The sequence below is a fragment of the Paroedura picta genome, chromosome 3, assembly GCF_049243985.1.
Source record: "Paroedura picta isolate Pp20150507F chromosome 3, Ppicta_v3.0, whole genome shotgun sequence".
NCBI classification, from domain to species: Eukaryota; Metazoa; Chordata; class Lepidosauria; order Squamata; family Gekkonidae; genus Paroedura; species Paroedura picta.
In genome coordinates this window covers 135,189,872-135,215,235 of record NC_135371.1, presented here as the reverse complement: position 1 = coordinate 135,215,235, position 25,364 = coordinate 135,189,872, and the positions used below count along the sequence as shown (strand labels likewise).

General features: G+C 48.7%; 1 protein-coding gene and 2 long non-coding RNA genes across 3 annotated transcripts; 2 read left to right on the top strand and 1 right to left on the bottom strand.

The window, feature by feature from the left end:
- Window positions 1-474: 474 nt before the first annotated feature.
- Window positions 475-3,342, top strand: LOC143832927 (uncharacterized). The gene is made up of 2 exons (XR_013229455.1): window positions 475-2,369; window positions 3,082-3,342. It is a non-coding gene; the product is annotated as an uncharacterized LOC143832927 (long non-coding RNA).
- An 11,079-nt stretch (window positions 3,343-14,421) lies between these two features.
- Window positions 14,422-15,462, top strand: NPB (neuropeptide B). Its single transcript, XM_077324354.1, has 2 exons — window positions 14,422-14,765; window positions 15,182-15,462. Exons 1-2 carry the CDS (start codon window positions 14,493-14,495, stop codon window positions 15,308-15,310), a joined length of 402 nt encoding a protein of 133 aa, XP_077180469.1. The 5' UTR covers window positions 14,422-14,492; the 3' UTR covers window positions 15,311-15,462.
- Window positions 15,463-17,514: 2,052 nt separating this feature from the next.
- LOC143831330 (uncharacterized) lies at window positions 17,515-22,829 on the bottom strand. Its single transcript, XR_013228827.1, has 3 exons — window positions 22,705-22,829; window positions 21,632-21,728; window positions 17,515-18,434 (listed from the first exon to the last, which is right to left on the bottom strand). It is a non-coding gene; the product is annotated as an uncharacterized LOC143831330 (long non-coding RNA).
- Window positions 22,830-25,364: the final 2,535 nt, after the last annotated feature.

The following is a 25,364-nucleotide window of genomic DNA, read 5'->3' as shown; positions in this document are numbered from 1 at the left end:
GGGTAGAGCAGCAAAGCACTGCAGGATGATCAACACTCTGACGTGGACGCACAGCCAGTTCCCAGCCAGGGAGACACCATGCCCTTCTCACCAGCATCGCCCCAGTCAGAGGCAGCACCCCTCCCCAGTCCAGACAGCTCACCAGAACGCTGGAGACCATGCAGGCAGGGTGACTTGACAGCTTGCCGCCAAAACATCCAGCTCATGGCACGCTGTCAAGCTAGATGTGGCCCAGCTGAGGCCACTTCAAGGGACTGAATTTGAGTCCCCAGGTGCTGCCAATTAACTTCTTAGCCAGGCTACACTTAAGCAAGGCAGAAACAGCCCCTCAGCGTGAGTGCAACCTGTGCGCAAGCCCTCCCATCACCTCGACTCCAGTTCCTGATCTGCTCTTGCCTCAGCGAAGCTTTGCCTGACTGATCTCCTGTTTCCTGACTTCTTACATCGTCTTGGACTACAACTCTGGTATTTGACTTTGTTCTGGCTCTTACTCTGTCTCCCTAGTTCCCAACTTTGGCTGCCTACTCTCCCTTGGACTTCTGACCAACTGGTGTTAAAATCCGGACTGGACTTTGACTCTGCTATTGGATTGTGGGTTCGGCTTGGCTTACCAGCCGAGGGTGTAGCTATCAGGACTGCCACTGGGTGTGCCTGGCTAAGGCAGGACTTTTTGCACCTGCCACCGCACCTCGAGCCAATTGCGCAGATTTACCCAGGATGCCATGGAGCAGCAACTAATCAACCTTGTTGCTTGCAATCAAGCACTGGAAAACCAGGTGCAAGAGCTGATCACTGCCATGTTGGCTCTATAGCAAGTGGCTGGGGTGGCAGTGGCCACTCCCAGTCCTCTTAAGGTGCCAGAGAAATTAGACAGGTGCCAGGAGGATTTTCAAACTTCCTAGCCCAGGTAAAACTCTTCATAGCAGTGTGGTCTCATGAGTTTCCGTCAGATCAGAAAAAAGTCAGTTTCCTTATTAGCCTGTTAAAAGGGTCCACAGCCCGCTGGGCAATTCCACTGCTACTCACCAATGCCCCCAAACTGGCACATTTTCAAGCTTTTGAAGTGAGGTTAGATGAGGTAATTTGGGGATGCCCAAAAGGTGCTCAGAGCCAGCTGGTGCCTGCAACCACTGTGCTATGATTCCAGATCCGTACAGGACTACGCAGCAGAGTTCCAGATGATTTCCCAAGATCTAGACTGGAATCAGCTGGCGCTAGTGGATCAGTTTGTAACTGGATTATCAGATGAAGTTCTAGATGAACTAGCCCACATGGAGCTGCCCAGAGTTCTGAGGGAATTTATTCAGCTCTGCTACTGAATCGACAACTGCCTGGAGGAGCATTGACTCCCCCAGGCCAAGCCATGGCATTGCCTCCTAAGTAGCTGGTCCTTACCTTGCAACCTTCCTCCTAAGACACTGGCCTCCCCAAGAGAGGAAGACCTGATGCAGCAAGGAGGAGCTTGGCCCTGCCTTGACCCCACACAGAAACAGCGCCAATGCCAGCACAATCTATGCCTCTATTGGGAGGAGGGGGCATTATGCAAAGCAATGCCCAGAGAAAAGAAACCCAGGGCAGAAAATGCCCATTCCCCAGCAACACAGGGCGCGGTCGCTTGGGAGGAACTGGTGGGTCTGTGACACGATAAGTCACCTGCTCCTGCCTGTGGGATCCTGGTTGCTGATACATACATTGGTGGAGTCTTGGGCCACTCGGTCCTAAACAATTGCTTCCAAGAGCAGAAGGCAGTGTCCATTCGGTGGAAAGCCAATCCAACATAGGTAGAGGCCATAGTCAGCTGCCTGATAGAAGCAGGCCGCATTAAGTGGGAGACAGAACTCTTGTTCCTTTAGGTACAGCAGCCCTCAAACTATCACATTCAACATAGCTCATATGCCGCATTTTCCCCTGGTGCTGGGTATGGTTGGTTGGCCCAGCAGAACCCCTACATAAACTGGAAAAAGCTGGAAGTGCGATTTACCAAGGGGTGTGCCCATTCGACCATGCTGCTGCTGGCAACCCAAATTGAGGAACTGCCGCCTGACTATGCGGATGTTTTCAAGGAGAAAATAGCAGTTCGTCTCCCCCCATGTAGAGAATATGACTGTGGGATAGATCTCAAGCTGGGGGCTGCTGTGTCAGTCAAAAGGCTGTACACATTTTAAGAGCCAGACCTACAGACGCTTCAGTTGTTCCTAGAAAGAACCTCCAGTGCAGATTCATCCATCTCACCACAGCACCAACTTCAACATCCATTCTGTTTGTAAAAAATAAGTGCGGGGAACTGAGAATGTGCCGTGACTGCCGGGCCTTCAACCAGATCACTGTCAAAGATCGCTACTCCTTACCCCTCTGAACTCTTGGACCAGGTAAGGGGGGCCCAGATTTTCACCAAACTAGACCTGCATGGGGCAAACAACTTGATCCACATATAATTTTGTTCACTTCAGTGAACGAAATTATACAATCTGGGAACGGGAGTTGCTAGCCATTAAGGCAGCTTTTGAGACCTGGCGCCACCACCTAGAAGGAGCCAAACACTCTGTCTGGGTTCAAACTGACCATCGGAAAACAAAGTTGCTTACCTGTAACTTGTTCATCGACGTCTTGTGTACAGGCACACATTGTGGCTGTGCACGTGCAGGCCTGCCGCTCGGAACTTCCCTAGCTAAAAGTCTCCAAAGAGGGCGCTCCGCAACCGCGCATGCACAGGATTTCCCGCACACTGGTCACGTGAAGACGGGGCAGAGCGCCCACCCTCCTCATTTCTCTGCTGCCGCTCCTCAGTACCCGAGGCATCTTAAGGACTCAGCGGGGCAGGTGGGAGGGAATGTGTGCCTGCACACAAGATGTCAATGAACAACAGTTACAGGTAAGCAACTCTGTTTTCATCTTCCGTCTTGAAGTTCAGTCCCACATTGGGATTTTCATGAGCTAAATACCTGTGGTGGAGGGTGAGTCCATCAGGAAAAAAGCGAATGCAGGACAGATGTTACAAATCGAGCCTCTGCTTTCGCTGACAAATCAATCGCAGAATGTTTGATGAATGTGCTCTCATTAGACCATGTTGCTGCCTTGCAGATGTCACAAAGAGGAACTTGTCTCTGGAACGCAGCAGAAGAAGCCTGAGCCCTCAACGAATACGCCCTCAGATGTAATGGGCACGGGAGTGCTGCAGCTCTGTATGAGGCACGAATCGCCGACACCAGCCATCAAGAAAGAGTCTGGGAAGATGCCCTGTATCCCTTCTTAGGTCCCCAATAACAAACAAACAGGGAAAATGACTTCCTGAAATCCCTGGTCCTATCCAAATAATAAAGAATTGCACGCTTAACATCTAAATTGTGTAATTTCTGTTCACCAGGTGACTGAGGATTTGGGAAAAAAACTGGCAGGGTTTTTTCACTGAGAAAGGTGAAACTGTGAGACCACCTTAGGTAAAAATTGTCAATCCGGATGGAGGACTACCCTAGAAGGGAAAACCTTTAGAAAGGGGGAATCTATTCTAAATGAGGCCAGTTCACTAACCCTTCTAGCAGATGTAATACCAACTAAGAAAACTACCTTCATAGATAGCAAAGTTAATTAGATGGAATCCATAGGCTCAAAGGGGGAACTCATTAAAGCCTGCAGTACCACCTCTAAAGATCATTGAGGGATTGGTGGGTGTCGGGGTGGAAACAAATTGGCAAGACCCTTAAGAAAACGCTTAGATAACTTATGGGAAAATAATGAGGTACCCTGTATCTCGACGTGGTAAGAAGCCAATGCCGCCAAGTGAGTCTTAACAGAAGTAACTGACAGACCAAAGCTTGCCAATTCCCATAAATATAACAGAACCTGTGGCAAGGGGAAAGTAAAAGGACAAAGGTGTTGTGACAAACACCAAATCTAAACCACTTATTTTGATAACTACGTCTAGTAGAAACCTTCCGGGAATGCAGTAAAACCTCCCTTACACTTGCAGGGAAGGGTTCGATAATGGTAGGATACTCCATGCCGTAAGATGGAGCCTGAGTAAATCGGGTGTTGTCTGGGAACCAGTCCTCAGGAGGGAAGGATCCGACAGGAGTCGGATCCAATGGCCTTTGGCCATCAAATTCAGCCTGGTAAACCAAGGTTGACGGGGCCAAAAAGGGGCAATCAGAATCGCATCTGTATTGTCTGCTGACATTTTCGCCAATACCCGTGGAATAAGAGGTAATGGGGGAAATGCGTAATAAAGAACCCGTCCACATAATCTGGAACGCATCCCCCAGAGATTGTGGATCTATCCCCCCTGGAGAACAAAAACTGCGGGCTTTCGCCGAATGTGCTCTGGTGAAAAGGTCTATCTGGGGGGTTCCCCAAAGGGAAAACAGTTCCGCTAAGACCTGGTTGCTCGTTGTCCAGTCGTACTCTTGGGAAAAAACCCTGCTCAATCTGTCTGCCCTGGCATTCATGGCGCCTGCTATATGGATAGCCCTCATATCCGCCTGAATTCTGAAAAGAGTTCACCACACTTCCAGAGCCTCGGAGCACAGGGCTATAGACCCGGTTCCCCCCTGCTCGTTGACGTAAAATAGAAGTATTGTTGGTCCGAAGAAGAATCCTCTTGCTCCGGAACAAATCTGAGAAAGCGGTTAAGGCCAAAACCACAGCTTGAAGTTAAAGTAAGTTAATATGTAATGTACGTTCTAAAGGGGACCAACAACCCTGAGTCGAAAGCTCCCCACAGTAAGCACCCCAACCCTCTAAGGACGCATCAGTGGTTAAAACCAAATCATGCATCCATGGGCCAAAAGGTACACCCCTCGACAGAGCATCCTCAGATAACCACCAGTCGAGGGATTGGACAACTGACCTGGGCACCGAAAAATGTTGAAAGGGGGAATGTCTCAACGGGTTAAACCGTCAAAGAAACCAGGACTGAAGACTCCTCATATGCCACCTGGCATAAGGAACAACGGCTGTCATTGAGGCCATCAGACCAAGTGCCCGTTGAAATATGTATGCAGGTTGCCATCGGTTCCGTCTCAAGGAATCGAGAACTGTGACCAAGGAACGTATTCTATGGACTGGCAAGGAAGCGGTAGCGGTAGCAGAGTCCAAGAACGACCCTATAAATTCCACCTGCCGCGAAAAAGTAAGGCGGGATTACTCCCTATCCACCACCAAGCCTAATTCTAATTCTTGGAAACCCTCTGAGACCAAGTCTTCAATCTTGCAGCTCTATCAGAACACGCCTTCAGAGTAAACTTCTGGCAGATAGCACATGAAGGCACAGAGTGAACCTCACCCGAACAAGTAAGACAGCGGTCATGCTCATCCGTCACAGGCATTTCCTCAGCGCATTGACCGCATTTCTTAAAAATCGCCCTAGGCGCCATTTCAAGGGGGGAAAAAATCTGAACTGACGCAGCTAAAAGTTTGTTTGTTTGTTTATTTATTTATTTATTTACTGCCCTCCCCGGGAGCTCAGGGCGGTTTACATAAGAACAAACAACAATACATAAAACAATTTATAAACATGTTAATAACTTTACAATAATAACTAATGGTTGTAACCGTATAACAATGTAACAGTATAAATATTTTAGACAAAACAACAATGCAACAATACAAACAGGTCCAGAGCATGTTGGTGGAATTCTGAGGGGGGGGCAGGGGGGGAGCAGGGGCCTTTCAGTCGCTGTTGATTGCATCTGGTCTCAACCAAATGCCTGGCAGAAGAGCTCCTTTTTGCAGGCCCTGCGAAACTGTTTAAGCTCCGTCAGGGCCCTGATCTCCTCCGGGAGCTCGTTCCACCAGGTGGGAGTCAGAACAGAGAATGCTCTGGCCCTGGTTGAGACCGGGCAGACTTCTTTAGGGCCAGGGATCTTTAGCTGGTTGGTGGCAGTGGAGCGCAGAGCTCTTTTGGGGGCATAAGCGGGGAGGTGATCCCTCAGGTACACTGGGCCCTGACCGCGTATGGCCTTGAAGGTAATTACCAGAACCTTTAGTCTGATCCGGAATTCAACTGGCAACCGTTGCAGCTGTTGGAGAATAGGCCGGATGTGAGACCTCCACGGTGTTGCTGTGAGGATCCTGGCCGCTGCATTTTGAACCAGCTGTAGTTTAAGGCTAAGGGCAGGCCTGCGTAGAGCAAGTTACAAAAGTCCAGTCTAGAGGTGACCATCGCATGGATCACTGTGGCTAGGTGTTCCGGGGCCAGGTAGGGCGCTAGTAGTTTGGCTTGGCGGAGATGGTAGAATGCCAGTCGCGCTACCTTTGTGATCTGGGCCTCCATTGTGAGGGAAGTGTCCAGATTCACGCCTAGATTCCTGGCGGAGCAAGCCGTAGAGAGCTGCACACCATCCAGGGCAGGCAGACGTTCTTCCTCGCATGGGCCCTTCCTACCCAGCCACAGGATCTCCATCTTTGAAGGATTGAGCTTCAGACGACTCTGCTTGAGCCATCTCATCACTGCTTCCAGGCAGCTGGCTAACGCTTCTGGGGGAGAGTCAGGCCATCCATCAGGAGGAAGAGCTGGGTGTCATCTGCATATTGATGGCAACCCAGCCCAAACCTCCATACCAGTTGTGCGAGATGGCGCGTGAAGATGTTGAATAGGATGGGAGAGAGGACCGCTCCTTGTGGGACTCCACAAGTAAGTTGCCGATGGTCTGATGTTTTCTCTCCTATTGCAACCCTCTGTCCACGATCCTGGAGGAAGGAGTTCAGCCATTGAAGGGCTGTCTCTTGTATTCCGGCATCGATGAGGCGGCGAGCTAGAAGGTAATGATCAACAGTGTCGAACGCTGCTGAGGGGTCTAGTAATATCAGCAGTGCCGACCCGCCTCGGTCCAACTGGCGACGGAGGTCATCTGTCAGGGCGACTAGCGCTGTCTCTACCCCATGGCCAGGCCGGAAGCCTGACTGGGATGGGTCTAGGACCGAAGCCTCTTCCAGGTATTCCGTCAGTTGGTTTGTGACTGCCCTTTCTATCATCTTCCCCAGAAACGCTAAATGTGAGACGGGTCTGTAGTTGTTAAACTCTCGCGGATCTAGCAATGTTTTTTTCAGCAGTGGGCGTACCACAGCCTCTTTCAATCCCTCCGGGAATTCTCCCATTGTGAGAGATAGGTTGATTATCTCCTGGAAGGGGCCCTTTATCCTTATGCTAGCTGTTTTTAAGAGCCAGGATGGGCAAGGGTCTAGTGGGCATGTAGTTGGCCTTGTTGTCGCTAGAATCCTGTCCACTTCGGTCAGCGTGAGTCGTCTGAAGTTACTCAGGGTTTTCTCCAAAGATGGCCAAGGGGCCTCTAGTTCACTTTTTGTATCTAAGGTTGGTGGGAGGTCATGGTGGAGTGTCGAGATTTTATCTGCAAAATGACTCGCAAATGCCTCACAGCTGATGTCCAATTGGCTACTGTTTTGTTGCCCTTCAACCAAGGCGATGAGGGATCGAACTACCTTAAACAATTGAGCTGGGCGTGAGTCTGCAGATGCGATGGTCGCCGAGTAAAAATTGCGTTTTACTTACTTCACCGCCGTCTCATAGGCCTTCATCTGCATTCTATAAGATGTTCTCAAGGCTTCGTCACGGGTCTTCCTCCAAACTCGCTCTAGCCGTCTCAGTTCCCGTTTCTTGTTGCGAAGCTCCTCGGTGTACCAGGGGGCCCCGCTTGAGACAGGGCTGGAGAGGGCGTCGGGGAGCTATCTCTTCAATGGCAGGCAGCAGTCTGTTATGCCAGTCACTGACCAGGCCATTGAGAGAAGTGCCAGGAGGCATTGGTTCCCACAGAGCGTTCAGGAATCCAATTGGATCCATAAGTCTCCGTGGGCGAGCTAAAATTTGTTCGGCGCCCAACTGAGGAGGTGGTGGGAGCCTTAGCCGAGCCTTTAGGGCGTTGTCGTCTGACCATGGCACAGCAGTTGCCGTGACCAGATCCACATCCAGACCTACGCCGAAAATTTGATCCAGGGTGTGACCTGCTTGATGGGTAGGGCCAACAACAAATTGCGAGAGCCCTAGTGTTGCCATGGTTGACACCATGTCCTGTCCGATTCTAAAGGACGGTAGCTCAGCATGGACGTTAAAGTCCCCCAGGACTAATAGACTGGAGAACTGTAGTGTCCAGGCCGCCACCACCTCTAGCCGGGCAGGCAGGGCATAGCAAAGAGACGTCCACTATCCGCCACGGCCAAAAGAGAACTGAGGAGGGTGGGCACTCTGCCTCGTCTCCACGTGACCGGTGCGCGGGAAATCCTGCACATGCGCGGTTGAGGAGTGGAGCGCCCTCTTTGGAGACTTTTAGCTAGGGAAGTTCCAAGCGGCAGGCCTGCTCGTGTGCAGTCCCAATGTGGGACTGCACGACAAGACGGAAGATGAACTTGGAGTACCTCCAGTCCACCTGCTGTGTGAACCAGCATCAGATCCGGTGAGCACTGTTCTCCACCTGGTTCAATTTCGAGATTGAATACATCCCTGGCAGCCAGATACTCTCTTGAGACAATCTCAGTACCAGTCAGACTCCGCCACGGCTACCTTTCTCTGTCTTTGCCACCCTGCCAGACCAGCCCAAATTTCCACAAGTGCAGAATCAACAGGACAGGGATCCATGGATCCAGGAGTATATCCAGTGGCTGCAGTAACATACTGGGGAGCCATTGGAGTTTCATCTACAGCAGAGGCTGTTACATCATCAGGAGTGTGTGGTGCTTCTGACCGCTGACCTCTGTGTTCAAACCCTGAAAGTGACTCATGATGACCCAGCCACCAAATATTTTGGCCAGTACAAAATTCTACAACTGGTCAACAGATATTTCTGGTGGCTCCAGGTATAAGGGGATGTAGAAAAGTACATGGCTTCCTATCCCATGTGTAGGCAGGCCAAATATGCACCTGGGTGGCCAATTGGTCTACTACAACCACTGCCTCTGGTGCCTGGCGAGAGGTCACAATGGACTTTATGACTGACCTACCTGCCTCAAAGGGGTTCACCATAATCCTAGTGGTGGTGGACTGCTTTTCAAATATAGTGCACCTTGTTCCATACCGTGGGCTGCCCAAGGCTAGGGAGACTGCCCACCTGTTACTTGCTCATGCCTTCAAACTCCATGGACTCCCAGACCAGATCATCACAGATTGCAATGTACAGTTCACCTCCCGCTTCTGGTGAGGGCTGCATTCTGCCCTTGGAACCAGTCTACCCAGTGCGCATCACCCCCAGACAACCCTCTATCTAGCCAAACTGACAGAGCCAGTAGTCATCAAACAGTATCTGCGATGCTATGTATGCTACCAACAGGATGACTGGTTCTGTTGGCTCCCTCTGGCCGAATGCACATAATAATGCCATCCATGTGTCCACCCGGATGACCCTGTTCCAGGCTGTGTATAGGTATCACCCCCAGTTCCTTCCAGACACCATCACGCCACATACGGCCTGGGCAGCAGCCAACCTGGAAGAATTGCAAGCCCAAAAACAGATGCTGAAAAACACCCTCCAGGAGGCACAGGAATGTTACAAGGCATAGGCAGATACCCACCAGACTGCAGATACCCACCATTGTCCTTGGTGACAAGGTATGGCTTTCAACCTGGCATATCAGGACAGCCTGAGAATTTAAGAAGCTAGATACCCACTTCATAGGACCCTTGAAGGTAATGGAGCAAGTCACCCCTGTGGCTTTCCGGTTTTACCTGCCTCAGACCCATTGGATCCACCCTGTGTTCCACTTCAACCCCTCCATCTCCCCTGTCGGTTTTTTATTTATTGTTTATTTATTTTTCTATTTCTCTACCACCACTTGCCGTAGCCTCGCGGCGGTTTACACATAGGTTACACATATTCTAAAACAATAAAACCCCAATAAAATCCCCATTAAAATAACAATCACAATGGCGACCATAATCTCTAGTAATCCCTCCTTGTTCAGGGTGGGGCACTAGATCTAATCTAATGTAATGAGAGCTGGGCAGTACGGAGGCAGGAGTACGGAGTCCAGCAGGTCTTGGACTCCAGTGTGCGTCAAGGCACCCTCCAGAATCTAATGGACTAGGAGTATGATCACAAAGATCGCTCTTGAGAACCCGCCAGTTATGTACACGCCCTGGACCTGATCGAGGAATTCCACCGGCACTACCCTGCTGAGCCAGGACCCAACCCTGTGGAGGGGGCACTGGGAGGGGGGATGGTATGCCCACAGAGCTGGAGACCGCACCTGCACCAGGAGCTCTGCCGCTGCTACTCTCTGAGGATGAGGAAGAGGCAGGGCAGACTGGCAAGGCGCTGCAGGACGATCGGGATGTTCAAAGACCTGATGAGAATGCCCAGCCAGGGATTCACCAGTCCCTTTGCACCAGCATCACCCCAGTCAAAGGCAGTAGCTCCCCTGACCAAACAGCTCACCAGAGCGCCGGAGACGATACAGGCAGGTCGACTTGACAGCTCACCACCGGAGCACCTGGCTCATGGAACGCTGTCAAGCTAGACTGGGCCCAGCTGAGGCAGCTTTAACAGACAGTGATTGAATCCCCAGGTGCAGCCAATTAACCCCTTAGTCAGGCTGCACTTAAGCAAGGCAGAAATGGCCCCTTGGCATGGGTGCAACCTGTGCACAAACCCTTCTATCACCTTGACTCCAGTTCCCAACTTTATTCTGACTGACTGGTATTAAGACTCAGACTGGAATTTGCTATTGGATTGTGAGTTGGGCTTGGTTTACCGGCTGAGGGTGTAGCTATCAGGACTGCCACTGGGTGTGCTTGGCTAGGGCAGTACACTGTTCTGGATTGGCATAATTTGAAGGAGGCAAGTCCAGAGAAGTGACTCAGGCATAGATACAATGAGTAACGTCTCCAACAGCCAAGAATGAATTTGCATCCAATGCAGAGATACTGTAGAGTTACTCCTCCCCACCAGGGGCTGGAAAGAGCCTTGAAGAGATATGATGAGTAGTTGAATGGGATCTTTGGATCACATAATCCTTTATTCTCATGGTACTCTAGCTCACAGTTTGGGAATTACCAAATTATTCAGCTACCCACTTAAAGTTTTTTTTTATGAGGGTATACCACAGAGTACAGAGGGAGGTAACTGTGAACAGTTGTTAAAAATGCAAGAGGTTCAGTGTGTAACATGTGAAATACATGTAAGCATAAGACTAGGGTCAATCAGGTTACAAACGTGAATACATTCTAATTCAGCAGTTTTTTCCCTCTGAAGTTTTTGGGTTGAAGAATAATTATTCAGATCAGTATCCCTGGAAGCTCATATCAGGTGCTGCAAAAAAGTCCAGATTGCAAATCTCTATCTACTCAAGGAATACACTCACACAACTTAGAAATATCAGCCATTAATGATATCATCTGAGGCTCATTAAACTGTAGTCTCTAATGTGATACATGCTATCATAATATATATGTCTTTTAAAATGTCTCTTGTCTGCCAAACTTGCTATCATATAATATGTATGTTTTCAAAAATGCCTGCCAAGCAGGTAGGACAAACAGGTCAGTCCTGGGAGGGGATGACACATATTCAACGTCAAAAATAGCAGTATTTAGAAATGTGCCTATAACATTTAGAAATGTACCAAATAACAGAAAATCATATAATTCTATTAAAACTATTGAATTAGAATGTACCATTATGATTGACTTGCATTATCTAGGAGCTTAATGAACTTGACATTTTGTAGCTTGTACAAGGTTTGAATGCGTTGACATATGTAGTATTTGGTATCATCACTAATTGTAAAAGCACCATGCTTTTCTTGTACACTTTTGTGTAGATATCACAAGCTATACCTCCCCCATGTCAACCTTTTAATCATTGTTTGCAAACCTCCCACTCCCTCTGCTGTCTGTAAAATTGATGGTTTAGGCTTTATTCTGTATGTCTCATGAGGTATTTGCAGCATGTTTGGTATATAAAATGTTTTTTTTTCATCTGCCTTCCAAGCGTTCTGATATATTCAAATGGAAAAAGCGATTCAGGAAAACTCCTAATCTGTAATGTGTAATCTAATCAATGCTGCCAGTTTCAGTCTCTCTCTCCCATTTCTGCTAGACAGCAACATAGGGAAGCTCCATGATCCCAGCAGGGAGGGTTTGTTTGTTTTTACTTCAGAGCAGGGGATAGAAAGGCACTTTTCTTGAAGGGCTAGTAATGGGGAAAGATCATTTAGATAAGGTGCTGGAGCAATTTGTTATGAGGGCCAGATCTGACATAAATGTCACTGACAGGCTAGGCCAAGTATGCCAGGTACCAGATATATAAACTTTATAGGACTAAAAATATTTTTACTACAAACATGCTTGAGATATTAACACACACTATTTCCTTAAATAAAGATTGTTAAATATTTGAATACTGACACCTCTTGCTCTGAATTATTACATCAAAATCTAAAGTCATTTAGTATGTGTTACAGTAATCTTGAGTGTGTTGTTTAGGTGTATATCTGTAATCTGAGGGTATACTTTTTATTTATTGACATTTGTTACAGAAAAGAGCTGTTCACAGATATACATTGGCCTATAGAATTTTAGAAAGCAAAAGCCTTAAACTGGGAGAAATTTGGACTCAAAACTGGTAGTTTGCTAAAACCAACTTCAGAAAGCTTCAGTACAGCATCACACGGCTCCTCCAACCTACCTGCGATTGGTGGCATCCTCTGATTGGTAGATGGAAGTGTGTATAAAGCTTATCCAAGCCAAAATAAAATCCTGAAAAAATACCTTATTAGTATTTTTCAGGTATTAGTTCAGTTGGAGATTATATATTTAGCTGTTTTCCATCAATCTGAAATGGCAAAGCCTGAAAAATATTGAAAATATTCAAGGTTTTTTTGGGATCACCAGATAGCTGCAGTTGAAATGCATTTAAAGGGTTCTCAGTTCTAGATTCTAGATGGGAATTGGCCCATCCAGGCCTTTGGAGTGAACTCAGCTTTTGAATTCACTGGACTCCTTGCAAAAGGCCAGCTAACCTGACATGGGTCTTTTGCACCACCCTCCTCTTCCTTGCTTGGGCACAGATAACAAGCCTAGATGGGCCAACTCCAGCCCAGGGCAGTATGTCTGACCCCCTGATTGGGCAGTTCAGATTAATAATCACCCTGGCTGCTTTGAAGAAAAGGGAAAAAAAGTTCAGTGATTAACAGCTGCACCTTTCTAAGTCTATCCCATCTGCTTTGGTCCTACACAGTCTCTTTCTTGGTGAGCACATTATGTCTTGAAGACTTGTTGATTGTAACCTGAATGTGCAGTAGACCGAACACCAGGAAAGGGGTGTGTGTTTGTAAAAACATTTGGGAACCACTCTCCTATTTCCTTGAGACCTCTGGAAGTCCTACACTGAATCACTGGAAACAAACCTAATCTAGCCAGCTCAGCTGACTGAGATAGGTAAAATCTTCCTCTTTTCACATTTTCTTTAAAAACATCTTTCCCGTTCTTTAAATCCCTCTGTCTTCCACTTCTCTGACCATTCCCTGTTATAATCTCTGGCTTGTCTCTCACTTTCTCTCCTCTCATGTAACACTTTGTTTTCTGAATATGAAAGATTTAATTGTTCCTTTTGCTTGGGTATTCCTGAACCCCTACATTTACCCCAATAAATGTTATTCCGTGTTTACTGGCAGCCTATTAGAAGCACTTGGAATTTGCTTGCACACTGTCCAGGTAAAGTTCCCTAAATCACATATTCTGCTCCCTCTAATTGACAAGTAGTTTTTCGAGCTAGCCAGGCTGTGGAAGTGGGAAGGTGTTTCCCTGGGACATGGAGCTTAACTCCTGAGCCAAGTTAGAGAGTCCACTCCTGCATAAGGATGCCGGTGAAAGGGAGCACATGTGCTAACAGAGTATGTAGAAGGTCAAAGAGAAACTGATCCAGATAAAGCTACCTTGCAAGAGAAGGCATCTCAAAGAACAAATCAGACTTTTTATAGGAAGGGGGGAGGGGGACACAGCCTGGTAAAAGTTCTGCTTGAAACTACGGAAGGACATCACAGACGCCGAGGGAGAAAGGCTTTGGGACTCCCAGCCCAGCGAGCGAAGGGGGAAGCGGAATCTCCCTTCTGCTGCCTCCCCCTCCCGAGCAGTACCGAAGAGAAGAACCCCGGAGGAATCTGGACGCTCCAGGTTCAACGGCGGGCGCTGCGCTGTGGGGTTTCGTCGAGGCTGCTGTGGCAGGAAGGGATGCCCACATCGGGTGGGGGGGGAGTCCTGCTGCCCTCAGCCACTGGGACCGGCGGCGACCACAGTGAGCCTGCCCTCTAGGAAGCGCCTCTCTGACCGCCCGGCCGCGGGGAGCCGCCCGCGTCTCGGCTTCAACGGGGGGCCGTCGGTGATTGCTGCCCCCCCCACGCCTTGCCGTGCCGACTGCGGATGCCGGGGGGGGGGGCGAGGAGGCTGAGCCGCGCCGCCCACGCGCTCGCCCGCCTGCCTGCCCGATATAAGGCGCCGTCGACGGCAGGTGCTCAGCCCGAGAGCGCGCCGCCGCCAGCCAGCCAGCCGCACCATGCGCGGACCGCCGTCCTTGGCGCTCGCCTGCCTGGCCCTGGCCGCGCTCCTCGGCCCGCCCGCGGAGGCGTGGTACAAGCAAGCGGCCGGCCCCAGCTACTACTCGGTGGGCAGAGCCTCGGGGCTGCTCTCCGGCGTGCGCCGCTCGCCCTACATGCGCCGCTCCGACGACCCCGGCGCCGCCGAGCCCAGCGCCGACGGAGCTCCCGCCGCCCTCGCCTCCCTCCTCGTGGCCGAGCCGCGCCAGAGCGCCAGCGGCCTCCGCAACATGGTGAGCCGCCCCCCGACCCTCCCCACGGGGCAAGGCAAGCCCGACGGGGCCTCGGTTTGGCCGGAGCGCTGGTGGCCCTTCTCTCTCCCCTCGCGTGATCGGGGCCACAGAGAGAAACCAGACGGCCAAGCGGGCCTCTTTCACGAGCAGTCCAGCCCACCCGGGGGGGGGGCGGGGGCGTCCTGAAGCCTCTCGGGGGGAAGGGCGTGTCCCGGACTCGACGCGCCAGTCGCAAGGGACCGCTGGGCGCCCCGGACGCTCAGTAATCGCCAAGGAGACGCGGCTCTCAGGTTTTCGGCGAAGGCAGGACGGGCCTGGACGGGCTAGCAAGTCACGAGCTGCCGCCAGGGCCCCGCGGACGGGGTCAGCGTCACCCTCATCCCGTCGCTCACCCCGGCTCTTTCTCCCTCTCGCAGGCGGTGTGCGTGAAAGAGGTGGCCCCGGAGCTGCAGAGCTGCCAGCTGCTGCCCGGCGTCCCCAGCATCATCCAGTGCAAGGCCGATGTCACCGTCTCGCTGGACCCCGCCGACTGCAGCACCACCTGAGGGGGGGGGGAGGCTGCTCTGGGCGCGAGGGAGGAAGGGAGGGAGAAGATGGGGGGCTCTTTCTCCAGGGGAGGGGCGCAACTGGCAGGGCAAGGGACACTTTTCACTTTTTCTCCCCTTCCGCATCTAATAATAAATGCGCCTTAAACCGCTGTGGTGTTCCTTTGTGTCTCGATAAAATGGTTTAAGTGAATTCCAGGGAGTGAGAGGGAGGAAAAGTCGTGGATAAGCTAAATCCAGCATTGGGGAAGGGTGTGTGGAAACGCTGGAGAAATGCAGGTAAGTCTCTTAGAGTGCAGAATTCCAAGAAAGCGGGCAGTACGTCTTAAAAGGCAGGTGTAGGTTGGATGTGAACGCGCTAACAAAATCTAACAATAACGTTAAAGCCCGCAAAATCTATTCCAGAATAAACTTTCGTAAATAACTTTTGTTCATCTGTAAAATGCCGCCGGACTCCCTTTTTTTTTTTTGCCGCTTCAAAACGAAGGCGGCCACTCCAGCATACGGTTTTGTGAGTCACAGTCGACGTGATCGGATCGATTGGGCAAAGCTGGATGCAGGAGGAGGTTTCATGAGTCGGAGCTGGCTTCATCAGGTAGGCGGAAAGGTTATAAAGAGGACAAAGAGGGAGCTGTGTGTGTCTGTCGCACTCACAAAAGGGGGGGGAGAACTTAAGCGCCTTCGAAAATGACTCTCGGCGCCTTTCCCTTCTTCCGAGAAGTCAGTTTGATCCAGGAGTAAGGCTGAATCGGTCCAGCGCAGGCGAGGAGCCCGCCCGATTGTTGCCGGATCTCACCCAGGAGGGAGTGGGGTGGATCCTGCTGAGCAGGTCCCGTGAGAAAAGGGGCGAAGGGCGCCGAGTCCCCCGACGAAGCCCAGATCAGCCCTTGCAAGTCGAGAGACTGCGAAGCGGTGCCTCGGAGAGAGGGGAAAGTTCCCTCGCTGGGCGCAGGATCTGGCCGTTTTCTTTGCGACTTCGCTCCCTGCGCCAGAAACTCTCGCGTCTCCTCCCGCTGCCTTGAAAGGACCTCCCGGGACGCCGTGGCGCCTGGCGCTGGGGAGCGGGCCCCCTTCCCCCCTCTCCCGCCCGGCGACTCCGTCCCCTGCAGGGAGCGGCCCCCTTCTGCAGAGACCCGGTCCGTCGGCCTTGCTTTCGCTCCCAGCCCGGGGCCTGGCGGAATCTGCCTCCTTCCAGCGAGCACGCCCAGCAAAGACCACGCTGCCAACCGGCGGCGCCTTCGCCCGCCTTTCGAAGGGCTCCTTCCCATCTCGAACTCTCCGGCCTGGCCAGCGGCAGCCTCTGCTCTGGAGCACTGGGTTGGATTCCCCGCTCCTCCACATGCAGCCAGCTTGGCGACCTTCGGCCAGAGCCGTTCTTGCAGACTTCTCTCAGAGCTACCTCACAGGGAAACGTGTTGGTAAGCCAGTTTAGGACTGTTTTTGGATTGTGAAAAGAGGAGTATAAAAAAAGCAGCTGCTCTTCTTCTTCTGCACTCTCACGTATAAATAACATTAAATAGCAATCCAGTGGTACCTTAAGCAAACTTATTCCAGCATCTGCATAGGTGAATCAGAGCTCTTGTCCCCAGATGCACTGGGATGGACACTGACTCACAAGTATTTATGCTGAAATAAATGTTGCCAGAGGTGCTACTAGACTCCTGTATCCTTTTGCCATAACAGACTAACACTGATATCCTCTCAAGAAGAAGAAGAAGAGCCAGTTCTTATATGATTAACCTTCCCTTTCCTCTCCCCACAACAGACACCCTGTGGGGTGGGTGAGGCTGAGAGAGCCCTGATATCACTGCTCGGTCAGAACAGTTTTATCTGGACTGTGATGAACCCAAGGTCACCCAGCTAGCTGCACGTGGGGGAGCGCAGAATCGAACCTGGCTCACCTGACTAGAAGTCCACACTCCTAATCACCACACCAAGCTGGCTCTCTCAAGGATTTACATGAAAATCAGACTAAAAATGCAGACAACAAACACATTTATTATCCTTTTCCTAGCTATGCTTATTCATAGTAGATATTGGGTTTCCTACTACCCTTTCCATGAGGTGCTGTCCACCAAATTTTCCCCCATAAACATATTAGGAAAGGGCTAGACACTTTCGAACAGAAGAGACACACTTTTTCTTTCCCTGACAGAATCCATTTCATGGGAAAACATTATTCCTATTGAAACAGACTCCCTACCTTATGCTAGATGCTCCCCTGCGCCCCCCCCCCCAAGAGTTCAAGGTAGAATAAAAGACCATAGCCTACTCAGCTCTTCACATCCCACCAGGCATGTTATTTCAAAGACAACTTTCATTTTTCAGCAGTATATCTGAATTTGAATCAAATAGAGGAAATGTGTTTCATTAAAAACAAAAAAACTTAAATTTGGGTGAGTAATGACAAAAGAGAGCTACAAAAAGAAATTAAATTAAAATGCAAATGCTCCTCGATGGGCAATGCAAAACTCAAACCCCCACCCTACTGGCAGTTCTAGAGAGAGTAGTTGAAATATGACTATCTGAATTCCTGAAAAATAACTCAAGCTTGGGAAGAGGCACAAAAAGTATTACAAATGTATGCACAGAACGTACACTCTGATATTAAAATATGCAAAATGGAGGTTAGCTCCCACTGGGTACAGTATCCATGGCCATGAGCTAGAAAGAGCTGAGAAAGAAGAAACAAATTATCACCTGGTCCTAGAAAGGTGTGTATCTGCCACTAGCAACAAGACAGCAGACAGTTCAGCCTAAGTATTTGCTATTTTTTCCAATGTTCTAAACAGGAAAATAGACTTTTATGTGTGTGTGTGTGTGTGTCTGATTATTCAACAAGGTCATTTCCAAAGGCAAGGCCAAAAGAGAAACCAAGGTTACATCTGATGACTGAACTATTTGAAGTACATATGAGCAAGTCAGATGGATATGGAGTCTGTTCTAAATGCATTCTCTGTTGGTTAATAGGAAGCTTGGGTCTTCTTGCCTCTCCGAATATTATAATTTCTCATTCAAGATTCTGATGCTTGCAGGGCACTACAGTATCTCATCAACATGGGGTATGGGGCTCGTTTTACACATTATGTATGCATTCTAGAACAAAGTTGGAGTTCGATGGCACCTGTAAGACCAACAAAGTTCTATTCAAAGCGTGAGTTTTCATGTGCATGCACACCTCCTCAGACAATTAAATAGAAATCATCAGAGTACAGCTATAAAGAGAAAGTAAATAAGCAGTAAATTAGTAAACAGCATCATGAAAATATCCAACAAATATGCAGCATAATGAAAATGTTTCGCCTAATCAAGTGCTTTGTGAGAATAACAAGCTAAGCTTATCAGTCCTTTGATTCAATTTCAGTTCAAAAAATATAGGAGGAATAAAAATGTTAAGGTTAGTGATTATTGGCAGATGGATTCCCAGTTGTGAAAAGGAGTAACTAGTCCCATCCATCTCCAACCAAGCATGGAGCCATCCCCACTAGTGACAAGGCATGCTGAGTTAGGTCTCCTATCCTAAAACCAGATAATTAGATCTTAATTTTCCATTCTTAACTACATTACATACCAGTATGCATTACATCACATTACAATCCACTAAACAATCCCATTATCCCAAATGGACTGTAAGGGGATTGTAAGGAATGCAGATATGAGAGCTGAATGAGGCTAGCATATGTGGTGAGATAAGAGACCAAGAACCCTGTTGAGTCCTTAGGATTCCATTGTTTTGAGTATTGTAATAACTTGCATCAGCAATTTCCCTTTCTAGTCTGTTCTTGAAAGTTGATTTGCAATAAAGCAGTTACTTTGAGGTCCCTCATTGAATGTCCTGAAAGGTTGTTCTGCAGGTTTCTCAGTCTTGTGATTCTTGATGATGTCAGATTTATGTTCATTTATTCCTTGGTGGAGGGTTCGGCCCACTTGTCTTGTGTAGAGAACAGAATGGCATGGTCGGCATTTAATGGCATATTAAATGCAATGTTAAAAGATAAACATGTGAACAAGCCTTTGATGGTGTAGTTGATGTGTTGTTTGGATGTATGTGAAAGCAAAGTTGGCATTTGGGTTTGTTCAGGCTCTGGTGGCAGTGTTACATCCCAGTTATTCAACAGAAAATTTCAGTGTATCACAGCTCTCTATAAGCACTGGATTGCATTTACATGACAGTTCTACATTGAACCATATATTCTGGAAAGATCAGATCTTGAATAGTCCATAGAACTAGTTTGGATCATCGCAAAATTGAAAAGGAGATAGGGTTTCTCTTTCAGCCCCAGATGACTCGGTACATCAAAACTGGGCCCCCTGCATCATTATATTCCTTGGGACGAAAAAAATGGACAAATGAGTTTAATAACTAAATTGTGAGGGGGTGGTGCTTTTTTAAAACTCATGAGGTGTTGTGTCTGTAGCCCTGCTGAGGACCAAGCTTGAACTTCCAGGCAGGATTGTAATCCTGAGAACATTATTGGCCAGAGCATGGCCAGATCCTGTCTGCTGGATCCAGTCAATCCAAAGTGAAACTGACGTTTAGCACAGGATGGTGGAAAGATATTTTGTTCTGTATTCATATATCATTTGGGGGTGTTGGTGGGTTTCTCTTAGTTCAGTTGCTTCTTGTACCATCATGCTGGGTCACAATAAAGAGCGGAAATGAACCCCCAGTTCCCTGGTCTCTGAATCCACAGATCTAACAGTCAGGATTGTACATAGGGTTGAGTGCTTGGGTGTGGTTCGGCCGCCTTGGTGATCACTGAAGCCCAAGACAGAGAGGAGGGGTGGTGGTGGTGCCCTCCTCTCCGTGCCATGGGGCTGGCCAACTACGCACCCCCTCGGGCTTTGGTGATTGCCAAGGCAGCGGAACCAAGCACTGAACCCTAATTGTACACTTCTATGAATTGACTTTAAAAGATTAAGATGGCGAATATCTCTAAAATATCTAGTCTGACCTTCTTGATCCATTCCTGCTCCTCCTTTAGTCATGCCGCCCACACTTTGCATTAGTAAGTGTCCAATAAAACATCTGTGCACACATGTATGAAATGTGTCTTAAGAGCTAAGATTCCAGTTTCTCCTTCAACCACACAACCAACTCCACCCATTCAAAGGATGGCTGAGGTTAGAGTAGAATCCTTGTAATGAAAGGAGATTGACTTGGTGTCCCACTTGTAAGAAGGTCTCACTCTTCCCCATCCTTCCCTCCCTCCTTCTCACTCTTCTCTCTCAAAAACAAAATGATGTTGCCTCAGGAATTACAAGCACATATGGCAGATGTCCTCATTTAATCATCTCATCTGTGGAAATAAATGAATTAATTAGCAAGACAGATAAGTTCCAGCACTAAGCATTAACTAAGACTGTGAAGCAGAACCAGTCACCCTTCCTTAGAGACAGCGGCAACTGTAGCTTGATCGTAAGTGACAGCGTTACTCCCAGAAGGGGTAACACCAGGAGTGGAATCCCTACAGCAAGACGGAAGGGCTAAAGAGCATTTTTCTGCTGTCAAATGGAAAAGATCCCCCTCACAAGCATTTTTCAGGTCCTTGGTCTAGCAAGGGGAAATATATGGAGGTGCTGTAACACTCCCTACAGAGAAAGCACAGTGTATCATGGAAATTGACTAATGCAGCCTTTCTAAAAAAATTTACCATCGAGAACCCTCTGAAACATTCTTCAGACTTTGAAAAACCCCAAAAGTGGCACGATGGTGCAGAATATGGTTGGGAAGCATAGCTGTGTACATGCCCACCTGGGGCCCCTCCCCTTCCCATCCCCTCCAGGCCCATCACTGGCAATTTGGGGAGGGGGAAGTGGGTCAACATGGCCATATGTGGTCACATCTCCCCATAAATGTTTAACAAACTTTTAAAATATATTAAAAATTAATTATTTCTCACTAATTTGGGAAACCCTTCCAGGGTTTCGTGAAACCATTGTTGAGAAAGCCTGGACTAATGTGAGGGAAGACGTTATGGGATGTATCCTATAGACATTCTGCTGATGGAAACACATAATTCTCCTGTTTCCTTCCATCAGGAGCTCCTGGAAAAATACACTGCCAGTGGTTGGGGACCCTCATAGACATAAAGGCACAAGGGTTTGAAGAGGTGGTCGCTGTGAAGAAGGGAATGTTGCAGGCTGGATCCTCCCTCTCTTCCAGCAGAATGACTGCAGCAGGACACACACAAGAGAAAGCAACAAGCACTAGTGAAATATGTCATTTCTTTAAAAGGTATCATCTTCACCCTTTTCAGACCTCAACTCCCACCTCTAGCTCCAATATACAATATGGAATTTTTTTTTTAAAGCACTCACATATACTGATTTCCCTTGTCTCTGCAATTTTCTCTTCTTTTCCTCTTGCCTTCCCCCATTTCCTTGCTTTTCTCCTCTCAATCTCCCTTTTCCCCTTCTGTAAAACAAAAGTATTCTTTTGTTTGTACAAAAAATGGGAGTTGAATACACACCCTGAGCTAGGCAGGCCTTGGATTATTTTTATTTACCCAATAAGGACTGTTGTACTAAAGAAAATTATTACTGCAGGCAAATACTAGCTGATCGCTGCACAAAAGAGAAGGGAAAGGGAACTTGTCCAGAGAACTTATAAGCCACAATAGATAGACAAGACTGGACCGGTGCAAGATGTTGGAATATCCAAGATCTGTAGAGCAGGGGTAGTCAACCTGTGCTCCTCCAAATGTCCATGGACTACAATTCCCATGAGCCCCTACTAGCAAACACTGGCAGGGGCTCATGGGAATTGTAGTCCATGGACATCTGGAGGACCACAGGTTGACTACCCCTGCTGTAGAGTGCACATTGTTAAATCCATGGGCTCAAGGAAGCCAAGACAACTGGGAGTTCAATCAGCTCATTATTGTGAGCTCAGCATGGTGTTATAAAGAGGTAAAACCCAACTTATATACAGTAGCAAACAATGGATCTTCCTGCCAGCGCACACTATTGGTCAGTTTTGCTTTAAACTGACTGGATCCTGCAGATGGAATCTAGCAGCTTCAATCCTTTCTCAGACCTCAAGCTTGATCCTTAGCAGAACCACAAACACAACCCACATTCAACTGCATAAGAAGAATATCCTGCAGGGAGCATTGGGAAATTGGGACTATTTAGCATAGTCTGGTTAGGAACTTCCTGATATTTTTTCAACTAGTCTCCTCCAGTGTCCTGAGTGGTTCCGTTGGAGACTTACTGCTCCTTCGAGTATACTTCCTCCCTGTTTCCCTCCAGAACACACAGAAGGAATGCAAATGCCAAATATCCAGCTGCAACAGGGAGAGATGCACAGGCAGCCAGATACTTTAAGGGAGTGGGCAACATTGTAGTCCCAAACAGAAGCCAAGGTCAATAGCCAGAAATCAGTCACTCACATGCCCAATCAGATAAGAGCAAGAAGAAGCTCCGTAGTCAAGTCACAAGCTGAAGGCCAAGCAGGGAAGCAGGGTCCAAGAAGTCAAGAACAGGCTCTGGAGGTGCAGGTCCGGAAGGAACAACACTGTCTGCACAAATGGATTTTAAGCCTGACATGCAGTTAATTATCCACAGCTGACTATGGGAGGGCAGAGCTTCCTGAGCCATTAGCTTGTACTCCTCTGCCTTTCCTGCAGAGGGAAGCACTGCTCTTTACGCTGTTGCTCTCTAGGTTCAGTAGACAAGCAGGGAGCCGGCCACTCCCGGGGCTTCAGCAACAGGGCTGGTGTCCAAAGGCTGGAGATGCTGGGTGCTTGTGCCTGGTTGTAGTTCAGGTTCTGGACTGGGTTTCCTAGGCAGTTCTGGTGCTTCAGAGGCTGAAGCTCAGGGGCTGATCCTGCCAAGACTTGCAGATCTGCCTCTTTCTCAGTCAGACAGGGTTGCAGCTGGCTGGACCCAGACCGCAAATCAGTTTAGACTGTTGGGACTAACCCTCTCTTCCTTCTATATAAAGTTATTTCTCTTCATAATAAGCTGCTGCATCCCTCCTTGCATATTTTAACTCCGCCAACATAGGATTGGGGCTGTTAGAGACTGAAAACAAGTAGTTGTGGGTAAAGCAGGATATCTTCAAATAATTCATAAGTGTTGGTACAGGATAAAAGTACAGCAAAAAACAGTGGGATGCATTACAGACACTAGAGAACAATATTTTGGAATGAAAAGGCAGAAATCCCTTTCCTTATTAACCTTTACCTGTTCAAATTGCCCTTTTTGTGCATTTCATGATATTTTTTCTGCTTCCTAAGCAGGCTGCACAGACAGGAAGTTTGTGGGAGCACCAATGGGAAACTGAAGGCCCAGTGGGCCACCCCATTTGTGGTTTAGTTGTGGGGACCATGGCTGGAAGGGGTCATGACTCACGGCTCTGGTTCTAGCATCTGGCCACGCTCATCCATGGGGGGAAGGCACTATGTGGGGCCCCTGAAACTGTGAGACCTGTAGTCCAGGGGTAGTCAAAACTGCGAATGCTGGCAGGGGCTCATGGGAATTGTAGTCCATGGACGTCTGGAGAGCCGCAGTTTGACTACCCCTGCTGTAGTGTGTGTGCTATATGTGCTACTTGGGTAAACTCAACCTGGATCCGGCAACCTTTCCACCTTCATCCCCTCGGACCTTCTCTATATGCTCACATCTTCTGATGTAAGAAAAATGACTTCCAAGGATGGGACATTTGAATTGTGGCACTCACATACAGGATGTGTGAAAGAAACCTACACTGTTGATTCTTTGGAATCTGTTGAAGATGCTTGCTTTCATTCATTGCTAGTGTGCAATCTTCTGTTATTTGTGACTGATTTGAGGGACCAATAGACTTGTTTTACTACTTTTTAAAACATTTGTTTACAATCTGACTGTAAGCCATCTCAGGGGCCCAACATGGCAGAGAGGGATAGATGAAAACAGTTCAAATGAATATGCAAGCAAATAGGAGGGGGGGGGGAATTATGACTGTCACTCTTGAGGCCGCGAAAGCCAACTGATGGGAGATACATCATTGCTCATTCGCACATTATTAAAAGGCATACAAATTGAATATAAAGCAATGAGACTTATATTAAGTTAGCAGTAAAAATAGATTACATTCATTAGAAAAGTAAAAGGTCAGCCAGGTGACCTCTATGTCACAAGCTAGCCCGACCACATCCTACACTACTTACAAACAGGTGTCCTCCATTTAGGAAGGGCAGGAGAGATGAAGTCCAAACACACATGCAAGCATACGCACGCATGCACACACACTCAGGAACAGCTGCGTCTATGGCCTGTTGGAGCTATGTGTTAGATATACATGCTAAAAGTTCATTCCTTTGTTTTAAGACAGTGGTCCCCAACCTTTATTAGGCTGGGGACCGGCAGGGCATCGGGCCGCGCCCGCGGGGACCGCGCCCGCACGGGCCACGCCCGCACGGGCCACGCCCATGCTTCGGGCCGTGCCCGCGCATCGAGCCACGCCTGGCCGCGCCCGCAGATCGGGCCGCGGATCGGGCCGCACCCGCGGGCTGCGGGCGCGGCCTGCATGGGCGCAGCCCAGCCCTGATTCCCTCTCCCCGCCCTCCCGCAGGTTGGGGACCACTGTTTTAAGAGATTGGTAACAGTGTCATAATTAATGATATAGATCCCATTTCATATGAATACTAGAATTAAAGCCCGTTGTAGCAGATACAACGGGCGCTAGCGGGGGGAGTGGGGGAGAAATAGCAAAGAGAGAGAGAAGTAAAAAGGAAGAGACTGATTAAGATAGAGCGAGCTTGCCATTGGGAAGAGTAAGGGGAGGGGTTGTCCAGTTTGTAAGGGAATGAGGTTGAATTTGTGTGTTAGGTTGTGATGGTGTGGTGAAAAATGATGGTGTGGATGTGGAGAGATGGGTGTGAAGAACCTGTGGTTTGGAATGTTAGTTGAGTGTGGGAGAGGACTGATCTTTGGGAATTGTGGCATAGTGGTTACAGATGAGCTTTCAAACACTCAGCAGGCCTCAGCTGTCTCTAATCAGTTTAAAATCACCTTCCTTTCTTCTCCCCATAACAGACACCCTGTCAGGAAAGTGGGGCTGAGAGCT

What these genes read in the sequence shown, in the direction of transcription:
- NPB (XM_077324354.1), top strand. Translation starts at nt 14,493, where the DNA reads ATGCGCGGACCGCCGTCCTTGGCGCTCGCCTGCCTGGCCCTGGCCGCG. An exon ending in CCAGCGGCCTCCGCAACATG is followed by an intron (nt 14,766 to 15,181) that starts GTGAGCCGCCCC and finishes TCCCTCTCGCAG; the next exon opens with GCGGTGTGCGTGAAAGAGGT.